The 13,367-nt window shown below is 48.2% G+C and overlaps 1 protein-coding gene across 1 annotated transcript in view; it reads right to left on the bottom strand.

The window, feature by feature from the left end:
* ank2b (ankyrin 2b, neuronal) overlaps window positions 1-13,101 on the bottom strand; it is a 73,698-nt gene extending 60,597 nt beyond the window's left edge. The window contains exon 1 of the mRNA XM_067261337.1: window positions 12,973-13,101. Coding sequence (XP_067117438.1) covers window positions 12,973-13,101 — 129 coding nt within the window. The remainder of the gene's footprint in view (window positions 1-12,972) is intronic.
* Between the last annotated feature and the right edge of the window lie 266 nt (window positions 13,102-13,367).

Genomic DNA, 13,367 nt, shown 5'->3' with positions numbered 1-13,367 from the left:
ACATCGCAGTCTCTACAAGAGATTCCTCTCTCCACTTAGCTGAAGTGAGAAGTGAGTGTGTGTGTGTTGGGAGGGGGGAGGTCAGGGGTCAAACTGTGGAGTTGGTCCACATCTAAAAACAGGAGCGCTGGGGCAGGAGTCATCCAGACAGGGATCATCAGCTGTTGGAAAGGCTGGCTATCACGGGTTTTGACTATAAACGCTCCATCCTGTGTGAGGTGCACACCCACACACACCCACACACAGAGACAGGCACGACGACCACCGACACACCATTGCTGTGGTGCTGCACCTTCACTCGCGTACTGCCCCACACATGTCCTCCCTCTCTCACACACACACTCACATACACACCTCTCAACCACTCCAGTTCCTCTTGCTTGCATGCAGAGGAGAGAGAGAGAGAGAGAGAGAGAGAGAGAGAGGGAGAGAGAGGGAGAGAGGGAGAGAGGGAGAGAGAGAGGGAGAGAGAGAGGGAGAGAGAGGGAGAGAGGGAGGGAGAGAGGGAGAGAGAGAGAGAGAGAGAGAGAGAGAGAGAGAGAGAGAGAGAGAGAGAGAGAGAGAGAGAGAGAGAGAGAAAACAGAAGGAGAAGGGTGAAGTGACAGGGACACACATACAGGTTGTTACGCAGACACTGCATGATAGGGTACAGGGCCTGAGAGCCACGCAAGAGCGGCCTGCTAGCACACTGCAGTGACTCTGTGCACAGGAGGGACATTGCTGTGAGCTACAAATCAATGGGAGATTCAATCTTAGTCAATGGATGTTGTTCAGTACTGACAATAACTCAAGATGGTGATTGGATTTACGTGCGAGAGCACAGTGTGCTGGGTAATAGACTCTTGATTGCAAATTTGATTGCTTTGATGTCGAGTTTTGCTTCCTTTTGCTCTCTCTCTCCCACTGCTTTCCCCTTAATCATTCATTCTACACAGGCCACAATGGTGCCTCTCACCCTCAGCTAGAATGTATGTATCATCCTTTCACATGTCTGTCCCGCAATATAATAGCTCAGAGGAAATAGTGCCAAGTCAGGAAGCATTTCAGAGGTGGTCAATATCCCCTCTCCCATATCTCTCTCTGGCACACTCACAGCTTCATTCCATCATACTCAGCTTTCTCTCACCTCCCTCTCTCTCACCTACCTCTGTCACCTCCCCCTCTCTCACCTCCCTCTCTCTCACCTACCTCTGTCACCTCCCCCTCTCTCACCCCGTCCCTCTCTCCGTTTCTTCTGTCTCTCCCTCTCTCACACCTCCATCCTTCGCTGTCACCCAGGTAATGATCCCCAGCTGGGCAGGGACTTGGCTGAAGGGTCACTAGGGTGGGTTGCAAGGGTCACCTGAGTCATTTCAGTCCTCGCAGGCTGGCTTGCCAATTACAGGCCTCATCTCGAGTCACACCTGTGCCCTCTCCCTCCTTTTCAGCAGCCCTCCCTCTTCTCCATCCCTAGAGACCCGAGAGGCATAACACAGCTGTCTGAACTCAGATGGCATCGCCCTCAGTCCCTCGCTTCACTGTAGCCGGAAACTTCTTTGATGTCCGGAAGCCTTTGAGCTCATCAAAAAAGTTGAGCAACTTTCCACCAGGGGTTGGACAGTTTTGGGAACAACCATTTCCTTTTGCTCCAAGGCAGTTTCAGCTTGTGTCTCCCATTACCATTTACAATAGCTTACACTCTTTCTTCTGTATTTCCAACACGGTCTAGCTGGATAAACAAAGCCGCCAATTTCACTCAGGGAGGTACTGGCTGTTTGGCTGTCACACCAGCCCATCTTGAAGAAATGATCCGGGATTAAAGCAGATGATAGCGCCATCATAAATGTCAGCCCGTGTTCGAGAGAGGACGCGTCACCTCGGGGAACCGCTCACACCGTCGAGAACATCAGTCGACTCTATTGCACACGAACGACAAGAGAAGATATTCCTATCTACAAAAGCACACTCATGACTTTCACCTGCGTGGAAGGAAATCTTTCCTCCGGGTGAGTGCCGAGATGTCACAAACAAACGGCTTCAAGAATGTCTTTTCAGTCAGATCTCTCAACACAGAAGACAAACTTGAGACTCTGACTGTTCCCTGGTCTCAGTCCTGCCTGTTCTAGACCCTTCAGGGCCCTAGGGAAGCTCTCTATCGGTGCTCAGGAAAGCCTCAGGTGTTTGGGAGGCCCTCTGAGCGCTGTGTTACGGCTCTTACCGGAGGAGTTGGGGGTCTGTCGGCCGCGGGGCGCTCAGGAAGGTGCTGCTGGCAGTAGTAGTCAGTGGGAGCCTGCTCCAGGTTCCACTGGCTCCCGCTAGCTGTCAACCCCTTCTCCGACCCGCACACTTTACACATCGCCGCGTTGCCCATGGCGACAGCCCGCTCGCGAATCCGCCGGCCGCGGTGTCATCAAATGTGAGCGGACAGATACTTTGAGTCCCGAGGTCTTAGATCCAAACTGGTCCGAACCACCCCCCCCCCTCCGCTTTCTCATTCAACACCTCCGCAACTGGTGGTAGCCATGCAAGGGTGGGGGCTAAAATGCCAACCGTCAGTCCAGCAAACCCTCTCTGTCTGTCAGCCTCGCCAGTCAGCCGTCCTCCCCTTCTACTGCACAGAAGCACCGGGGGCTGGAGCATCCACTAGCCACCGCCACTAACTGCTAACTCTCATTGCTAATTCAAGCTCCAGTCCACCCCTCCTGCTATTTTTACACCCACTAGCCCAGCTATGCATGGGAGCTGGGGGGGTAGGGGGGGGGGGGGGGGTCTGTATGGAGGGAGGGGGGCATGCCCAAACAGAGGAGTATGTCTCTGTGTGTACTCTGGAATGCGCTATCAGAAAGCAGAAAGGCAGGGTTACCCCTGGCCACTTTAGGGCGTCATCAGTCTTCAGGGCCCCTGACTGAAGGGCCTGAGGGTGACTTGTTATAGTCTCCTGGTTCAGCTGGATGGGTGGTGTCTGTGGAGGGGTTACATCAGGTTAACCCACGCCAACTCTTCCGCTTGGAGTGCTACATGGCTAGTTTCATTCATATGAACTAGCTTCAGAATAATGTAGCAAAAGAAAGACTAGATGTCAAGGCTAGATTAGACGTAAAGGAACAGCACCATAAAACAATATCATTCCTTCTTCAGTTAGCGAGTTAGCTAAGCCACAACGCAGCCCAAACAAATGCTAATATGTCGCAATTGAACAAATACATGTACAAGGATGTGTTTTCTAGTGTAACAGAGTAGCATACATACGTTTTTTGAGTGCTAGATTTCCCAAATAGGACACATTATTGGAGATAAATAAGAAAAAGCTATTATTAGACCTGATGGCATCGGGTGATGGATGAAACAGCCTCATTGTGAGCTCCACTGTGGTCTTCTCTGAGTCACAGACTAGCCTGCAGTCCTCAGTATTGATCCGCTGCACCAGGGCAGCAGATGAAAACCAGGCCGACCTTTTTTTTAATGGATTGATTTCAAAGTCTCAGGGTTAATGATATGCAATTCAATCAGTAACCCGCCTCCCCATCCCCACCCCCTTTCTGACAGAAGAACAAAGACATCTGTGTGAAGTCATGGGTGTGCGTCACATGCTTAATGCTTATGTCTGGAAAATTAGATGAATTAATTCTGTGTGCGTGTGTGTGCATGTGTATTAGTAATCTCTGATTATGCCACAACTGAGGTAAATGTACCCATTCTCTGCGTGGCCATTTAGACAACTGGACATTAACCAGTCATGGTGAAAGCCTGTACCACAACAATGCTTCCTCTGTCCCAGATACTACCCAAACATCTCTAGAATATTCTGTCAAATGTGTGAGCTAGTGTGAGGAGGGAGCAAAGCTACTATGGAAGTAAAATGACTGTCTGGAGGGACATTGTGAAAATGTGTGGACAATAAAATATTAGAATAAATCATCTCTCCTTCCTGTTCTCTAGATCCACTCTAGCACCACCTGGCTCTGTTGGTCAATCCCAACTTTCTGCTTAAGCCTCCTTTGTCTTTGGGCTACACACAAGTTTAGCTATACTGACACACTTTCAGACTCATGCAGTTTGTGAAGTCGTGAGAGTGACAGAAACAAGTGTGCAGTCTCAGTGTTCATTTGATGGTACTCTCAGACGCAGTTGTAAAAGACGTTGCTGTGTACTTTGCTGCTGGTTGAAGGGGAAGTGGCCCTACCTTCTACTAAAACATTTAGGATCTTCTAAACAAATACATATTTAGGATTAGACCCCTTTAAGAGCCCCATTAAACACACACGCACACAGACTAAAACACACAACTATCACACACATGCATTGGACATGGTCTTGCACACTCATTCGCGCGCACACACAACCACACGCACACACACAGTAGCTGCACTAGCTGCTGTTAGGTCAGACACTGGCAGATCTACCATTGGATATGGCAAGTAATCGAACGACAGCCCGCTGGTTAACCTTCTCCAACAGGTAATTCACTCTCGTCATTCACTCCTGTCTCCTCCAATCACACGTCTCCTCCAATCACACGTCTCCTCTAATCAAGACGCTCCGATCAGAGTTCCCCCGTGCCTGCCTCGCCTGCCAGCCCAGTCACATCCAATCAGGACGTCCAATGCGAGCCCATGTTAACCTGTTGATAAGGAAGGGCCGGGATGTGTGTGTGTGTGGGGGGGGGGGGGTAAAGTAGGGGAGAGGAGGTGGGGTGGGAGCGGACTCCCTCCTTAAGCCCATCACGACACACAAACAGGAAACAACCCCCCCCAAGCACAAGCACCTCCTTCTCCCTGACCCAGTTGCTAAGTATCCCCCCTCTCACTAGCCGTCCATAATCCTGGGGGAGGGGTCTGTGGGGAGCCATATGGTGTGGATGCAGGGGGTGGTCGATGGCACTTACAAAGAGGCCTGCTGTGGAGCGTGTTTCTGTCCTATTCTGTGGGGGAACATTATGTCTGGGCTTTTGTACAAGGTGAAATGACCGGATGGTTTCTTCTAGAATTTTCTCAATTTTCAGTCTTCACATGTCAACTATGTAAAGGGTGCAGGTAATGTGTTGACTCCCAAAGGCCATCTGCAAATGACATCTGTTTTAGCAGAGTTTGAACAGCGAGGGGTTGGGTGACTTGAGGTGGGACTGTCCCAAACAGTTCCCGGAAGCCTCTTACCTTCTGGCAGGGGTGTGGTGGTGGCGGTGGGGTGGGGGGGGGGAAGTATAAACCTAATTAGTCCTTAATGGACGCATCTGACCTCTGAGGATTTCAAAGCAGATGAACACGTGAACCAGAAGACCAACAGCAGGGTAGAGCCGGCAGAGTTGTGATGTAATATTTAACATGTGTGTGTTTGTTATTTCCACATGGCCTCTCTCAGACACTCCGCTTGACATGTTCCGCTCCACCCGGACTCACATACCACCATCTGTAAGAGCTCCGTAGGACGGAATTGCGAAGGCGATGAAAATCGAATGAATAATAGAAGTCGGAGGTTGCCGTGGCAACACGGCCGAGGTCGTCGGTCGTGGCGTCGGGCGGAGCCCCGTAATGATTCGTCAGGTTCTAAATAAAGGGGCACAATGCACGCATGTTTAGTTCAATCACAACAGCTGAAGGGCCGCTACCGGGATTACCACCACACACGACTCATCTTGACCTTCTCGTTAGAAGACCATCAAGGGGCTGAACTGTTACCACGGCAGCCAGATTGCTTTCCAGTTCGACTGGGTTGGAGGGCTCGCCCTGAGGGCCAGATGTTGAGGATTTAGTGTCAATTTGGTTGAGTGACCCCCTAACCCCCCCCCCCCCCACCACCACCACCACCACCTCACGCCATTCACCAGACCGCCGTCAAACGCAAACCCTCTGGGATGCATCCCATCCTGATCACACACCACCAGATGTTGGACCATGGTCACAACAACGGGCCAGGGCAGGCTGGGATGCTAATGTTGCTAGCAGATCCTGCTATGCCATACCGCCTACATCCCATAAAAGGTCCTTAAACAACACTATCCGTGTGTTCTCACTCATCCCTGGAGATTATGGAGATTGGTGCTGGGCTATGGCCTGTTTAGCCATTTTGCTTTTAGTTGGCACTGATGTTTTAAAAATGGCACACATAGCCTGACACACACACAGACAGCTGTCTAGTTATAATCTGGTCTACAAAGCCTGTCTCCTCTCCCAGGAAGAGTACGATTAAGAAATAGAATAGAAAAGACAGAAAGAGAGACAGAGAGTGTGAGGGCTTCCTCAAGTGTTGTCCACAAATGTAAAACTTAGCCATAGTCCTACAGTATACCTCTTCAGTCACATTGTTTAACATTAAACATGAACAATTTCCTGGTTTAAACTCTGAATTCGGAATGAACGCAACTCCTCGCAAGTTGCAAACCAGTCACATCTGAAGGTAGACCCAGTGGCCCTGGCCCAGACCCAGAGGGCTAAATTAAATATAACAGGCTTCTCTGGATCCATTTAATTGGTGTGACTATAATCTTTTCAATGCTAGCAGTGGTCCTCGGTTCTATCTATACCTTACCAAAGGAGAGGATGGAAGAGAAATGAAGAGCAGTAGAGAGGAGAGGGACATGGAGATGTAATGAACCTGTTTGAAACAGCTGGCCAAACACCGACATGAATGTGGAGAAGCATCCAGAATGTTGTTTTTTCAAAGAACCGCTCAATAGCCTGCATGTACAATTCTGGAAATGTCAATACTGTAGGTCCTCACTGCTCCCTGAATGAAGTACTTTAATGAGAAAATATAGACTGATGACACACACATCAGTTAGTAGCCGGTAGTAGCAGTAATATCACACGTTTTGTGAGCGTGTTCCCTCTACCCAGGGTTCTGTCTCGGTACCCCAGCCCACTGACAGATACCAAATTAACGCCCCGTTCATGAATCCTTCTAGAACCTCTCACCATCCTCATATCTATCCCTCACTCCCCTTGGTGCACAGCATTCTCTATACGCACGCTCTCTCTCTCTCTCTTTCTCTGTCTCACTCGACAATCAACATGAAAAATAAACTGCTTTGAAGGAAGAAATCAAATCAGATCAAAATGTATTTGTATAGCCCTTTTTACAAGCAATGTCACAGAGGGAAACAGAAGAAAGATAGACATAATCTAGCCTGGTAACCATATTTGAAGATAGATTTGCTAAAGCCATGATATTGTCTGTTTAGATTGTTGCTCAAGCGCCTGTCCAACATATAATTAAGATGATGAGCATCTTTTATTTTAGGCGCATTTATTTTATAGTTTATCATTTATTTATTTTAGAGTTTATTGTAACTGCAAAAACGATTGTAACAAAACATGAGGAGGAAGTCTCCACGATGTCTTCACACTTAATAATTGAGCTGCATCATGTGTAACGATGCATAATTAATAGCGGTACTTTACACACACACAGAGACATAGACACACACAGATTGCAATCTTAGATCTGTATCCTACTCTGAACTAGACGCCATACAGTAAAAGGCAAAACTGGGGTAACCATGGCAATTTGATTCGTACTGGTCTGGTTTTGAGCCGCAGTCTCCCATAGTGCCATGGCGACGAGATTAGAGCTGTAATCCTGGATTTTTCCAATCCCAGTTTAGCGTCCAAACAGGGGATAGGGTAGAACATTCTTGAAAAAGCAGAGTTCTGCGCTCTGTTAATACCTCCCTCAGATCTGCTGAGGGGAGACTGTCAGATTACTACACTTTTACGTACAGGGGCATAACCTCAGCGTGTCTGCCCTCCTCTGGGATTATGTCATCCTCAAGAACATTCCGAGTTGTGGAGATGAGTCAAAAAGATCAACATATTTCTCCAAAAGTAACAGGTTTTGGATGTATAACATTTTCCATTAAAGCCAAGCTATATCTGGTGTATTTCAGGTCCAGCGCAGTACATACGAAGCAGATGTTTGTCCTTTTATTACTGAATAATACTTTAAAATGAAAGCAGGGACAATATACATTTATAATAATAACAAACTGGTGACTAATCCGGAGGGTCCTTACAGAGAATAGACAAAGAGCAGAATTATTTTTCCCATTCCCTTACATAAACATTTCAACACAAATTACGTTAGACAAGCGCCCAGCTGCAGTTCCAGATTAAATATGAAAATGGATAGGAGCGTGTGTGTGTGTGTAGGCCAAAAAATCCGTTAAATAATGTAATGCCACAGAGATGGCAGATGTACATGTTGGAGTATCTCTGACCAAAATGGAAAGAGGGAAAGCTATTTCATACTTCTGTCAAACGAAAACACACTGCAGTGTCTAGGGAGTCTGTGTGTGTTTGTGTGTGTGTGTTTTTGTGTTTATGTGTGTGTTTGTGAGGCCCGACGGGACAGAGGATTCGGTAGAAAGTTGACGAGTTACTGCAGTTTCAAACACGTGGCCTGTATGGGTCGTACATACGCCTCCGTTGTCCCTAACCTCCAACCTCCAACACACCTACACACACAGTTCTGCTGTATGTTGTTATTTCACATTATAGAGACGCAACACAAAAGCTGTGCTTTCTATCCATTTACATTTTTACAGGTAAGAAACCTAAAAGCATAGAGGATTTCACCCTCACCCCTAAATATACTACTGTGAGCATCTGAACACGCATATAGAGACACGCACACAAGCATACAAAGACACACACACACACAAGCATACAAAGACACACACACACACGCACACAAGCATACAAAGACACACACACACGCACACAAGCATACAAAGACACACGCACACAAGCATACAAAGACACACACGCACACAAGCATACAAAGACACACAAAACACACACACAGAAACCGGCTGATCGTGTGGGTACTGAAGGGCACTTGGCTGAACCTTAATTGGGAACCATTACTAATAATGTCATTGATTGTACTCAGTGACTCTTGGTACCTTCATATCCCGCCTGGTTCTTAGTGGTATCTAAAGTCTTCTAAGAAACAGACAGCTAACTGGGTCCAGACTGATGTCCAACTTTCAAACAGTGAAGTCTCATTGTAGTCAAGGTAACCGTCTAGTGCGTAAACATTAATCAGCTAATGGGGTGTATATGTGAGTGTATAAGAGAGGTCACTATATACTTGTCCTTGGGAAAACATCTATTTTCTGCAGTTACACACAGACACACAAGCACACGCACGAGACAAAAAGAAACAATCAATTATTCATCCACCGAGCATTCACCAAGGACATCTCCCATTCTCCACAACCGGGGCACAGTCTGTCTGGCCCTTCTCCCCAGGACACGACCTTGTCCCTGGGAAACAAGTCACCTGTAGGGTGCCGGCTCCTCCTGGTTCCACCCTGCACCTCAGCTCCACCAGTCTCAGCTGCACGGACTCCTGTTCTACAGGAGAACGCGACAGGGAGTGAGGACGGGCCAAACAGGAGAGAGACACAGGGAACAGGAGATGGTGCGCTCTCACATTTCACGCTTGGGTGGCTTCCTGTACTGCAGATGCAGAGGGAGAAAGTGGCAGAGGGGTACGGAGAGAGATACATAAAGATTCAAGAAATATTGACAGCTAGAGAGAGACCGAGAGAATGGTGGTGACGTTTCCTGTGTATGACTGATACACCTGCGTCAGGTCATTTGTGCAGCACTCACTAATAAGGACTGAACACATGAAATACTGAGTCACCGGTACTGGACTGATTAAATACTGAGTATCCAGTACTGTTTCTGCGAGCTCATGTCCGCAGGAGCAACCCAATAAATGACACACTAAAATCACTCAATCTTTTCGATTTAGTCCACCACATAACATTTAATAGTCCAAAAACTGAGAGGTGACACATAGAGAAGGATGTTGAAGCGAGTGAGTTTGGCACAAAGAGACATACACTGCATCATACACACAAACTAACGAGGTGACCCTTTACTTGAAATCATACCGGACACAAACACCGCTAAGCAGCCAATCAGATATCCCCAAAACGATCAGACGGATCAGCCAAGCGAGCGCAGGAAGATCTTCTGCTCATGGCTTCACGCGTAAACATCAGTGAAGGTCTGCTCTTTCTCTCCCACGTCACACTGTATGGGACGCTAACCATAGGACTGAGTCCATGGCTTCCGGGGCCAAAACACACAGATGGTATACAGGATGTTTTCCTCCACTGGGTCAACCCCTCTCTTCTCTGTTGGCATGACAGGGGCTGGCTTTAGATGGCGCCAAGCCCTGTGTTAGTGGTGTTAATGCAGTCACCATGGCAATGCACTGGCAATCACCCTGTCACTGTTAGGTCATCAGAAAGGGACAAAGAGGCGACCGGGGGACACAGGTCACTGTCGGTGGCACCTGACTTAGTACAGCTGAAACGCACGTACACGCACGCAACAGCCCTCCCCCACGCACACACACACACGCACACACACACAGGTCAAAGCCCTGAGATGTATGCACACATAGTCCCTGGTGAGTCAGGTTTTGGTAATGGAGGGACAGTCCACATATTTCTGACCCGGTGTGATGTCACCCACACATGGACATTATCAGTCCAGTCTGTACCCCTGAACACTGGGCTGGGAGGTCCCTTTAACATACTGGAGGAAGGACCTGTTTGCCTAGAGACTGGTGATGCATACCTTTCCTACTGAACATTCGTCTATGGGGAGAGAGAACGGTTAGTGCAATGGACAGTGAGAGAAAGAGAGTGCAGAGAAGGAGTGAGAAAGGTGTGTGTGAGAGGGACAGAAAGACAGTGAAAGAGAAAGAGAGAGAATTTGCTCTTTTATTACAGAATGAAGACACCTTTAGGTTTATTTTTCCTACACTTGTCACTGAGGTAGGCTACAGTGCAATATGGTACACCATCAACTCAGAGGTCTTTTAGGGGGCTACATAACACAATGTGATTTGACAGTGATGCAGCAAACATAATTCCATCAACTCTAGTGATTGGGGTCTTAGCCGACAAGTGCGGTAGAAGACTGTAGGACACAAATACATCACGTTATTGCAGTTTAGTTATTCTGAGCCGAAATAGAGCGCAAACGCTTTGCAGCAGTTAAACGGTCAATTTACCAAAGAACATGAAATGGAACACCTAAAATGCGTTCTGAAAAAAAGGAGTGGCCAGGCGGTCGGAGAGGTCTGGACTGCGGTAAGCGCACTGTATCTGAGGCGGTAGTGGACGTCTATGCTTTCTACTGTATGTACCTTAAACATCGCTAATACCGCTATTAAAACGGACTCGGTTCTACTTTATTACGTCGGCGAAATGGATGAGCTGTGCTCCCAAATCAACTTCCATATCGGCCCATACTTCCACATACACTGGCTAAGTGAGGCTAATTGCTTTTTTTGTTGTTGTCGTGGTTTGTCAGGCTAGCCTATAACATGATGGCAATGAACCATGCTAGAGGGGACATTAACCAAACTGAATTTGTGAATCATTTTTAGGACACGGGTTTGCTTAGGCCGCTGGTCCTAAAACACACTAATAATCCCATATCATCTAGGAAGTCAATACGGTAATATCCATGTGGGGGAGAGCAACACATCTCAACAAATCGATGGTCACCATCCTCCAGTTGCAAAACATGTAAACATTTCAACACATCAATGGTTGCAGCCTCTCCTAACAAAACAATTCAAATTCAAAAACAGATACAATTGTGAAAATATGTCTTTCAATGTATTATATGCATGTCACTGTTATTCTCTCTGTAAAAAGCACAGATGGAAAACCTGCCCACACAAAACAATGTAGAGGTTCAGTCTGTTCATCTCCAATTATATACTGTACATGACGGTGCCTCATACGAATGAATACACATTACAGACATGTCTTTACTCAAAAGGACTAGAGTGGTATGCTCAAGTCAATATGTGATTCTTATTAATATATTGAAAACATAACACATTTTACGTTAATTGATCTATGCTCTACCTATCACTTGAACGATCACATACAGTGAAACATTGAAAGCTCACATACAGCCCTTAATATACAATCTATTATAATAAAATATTATATATAGTTCACTCTGATTCTGTATGTCAGATAATGCACAAGACCATGTTTTTATGAGCACAGCTCTCAGACACAGATACAGAACCCTCCTATACACAACCCAACACTGCACGCAGGACTGTGAACACAGGAACGCAGATAGCAACCCACAACACCGTCACTGCCATGGTTCAGCCTGAGAAGAGACTGCATAGCCGGGCAATGCACCATGGGAGATGGAAGGGAGCCAGGGAACAATGCCTGCTCTTAAGCATCCGTTATGGGCATGGATGCAAGGTGGGTAGTATCCCTGGGGTAAGGTACCAGGCTGGGTCACGGTGACTGGGGTGTGATGGATGACAGGGAACAAGATGATAAGAGTGATGACCGACAGCGTGGTGGACATACAGCCTCAGAACCTTGAATGGACTTGAGTAATGCGTTGGAACCTAAAGTAACAGGAAGTAGATGATGTATGAGGGCAGTCATATGTGGTCAGCAGTTGACCAGGAAAAGTGAGAGAGCAACGAGATGCAAAGATGACATGTACTTTGGAAGGCGTCATGGCAGTGAGACACAAGACCTAGATCGTATACCCAGACCTAGACCCTAGACCCAGACCTAGAACCTAGACCCAGACCAAAGTGCAGGTCATGATGGGTGGTCAGCGTGGGAGAGTGAGGAGTGGATGGAAGGGGGAGAGTATGGGGTTCTTCCCACTATGGGCTGCGACCGTGTGGTAAGAAACAGTTGGTAAAGCGGGCACAGGCAGCCACGGGTGCTGTAGATGCACCCAGAAGGCAGATGAGAGCGTGTACCGCCACGTCCTCGCCTCGACGGGGGAAGACGTCGTCGCCGAGGAGCCGTACGACCGCGTTCGACAAAGCCCCGAGGGCACGGTGACATGGATGTCTGGGAGTGAAATGTCATGACGGGTGCTGATGCTGGTGGTGGTGATGATGATGATGATGAAGAGGATGCCTAGCGCGCTCGTCCTCTCTCCCGGGGGGGGGGGGGGAGGGGTTACCTTGCGTTTGCGCTCGGCCCGTTCCCGAGAGCGCCGCCTCCTCTCCCGGGCTTTCTCCAGCGCCTTCAGGTCGGGCGCCGGCTCCATCTCCAAGCGGGCCTTCTTGATGTGGGAGGCCGCGTGCGCCATGGCTGCCCCGACTCGTCCTGTCCCTCCTCACCTCCCGGAAGACCTAGCGCCCCCCCCGCACAAACCCCCTGCGTCCTCTACCCGGCACCCCCCTGGAAAAACGTCGAAGCCGGCGAAAGGGTTAACGGGAGCTAGATGTCCCTCCTCTACGGGGTGACTTTTCCGCCAAGGGCAGACTAGACGCTGGCTGGCCGCTCTCACGACTCGCTCTGCGCGGAAGGCGGAGGAGCAGGATGGGTGGAACGAGAGATAGAAAGTGTGAGAGA

Source organism: Osmerus mordax, chromosome 23 (assembly GCF_038355195.1).
Source record: "Osmerus mordax isolate fOsmMor3 chromosome 23, fOsmMor3.pri, whole genome shotgun sequence".
NCBI lineage: Eukaryota > Metazoa > Chordata > Actinopteri > Osmeriformes > Osmeridae > Osmerus > Osmerus mordax.
Note: the sequence above shows the minus strand (reverse complement) of the source record. Positions and strands in the feature narration are given on the sequence as shown.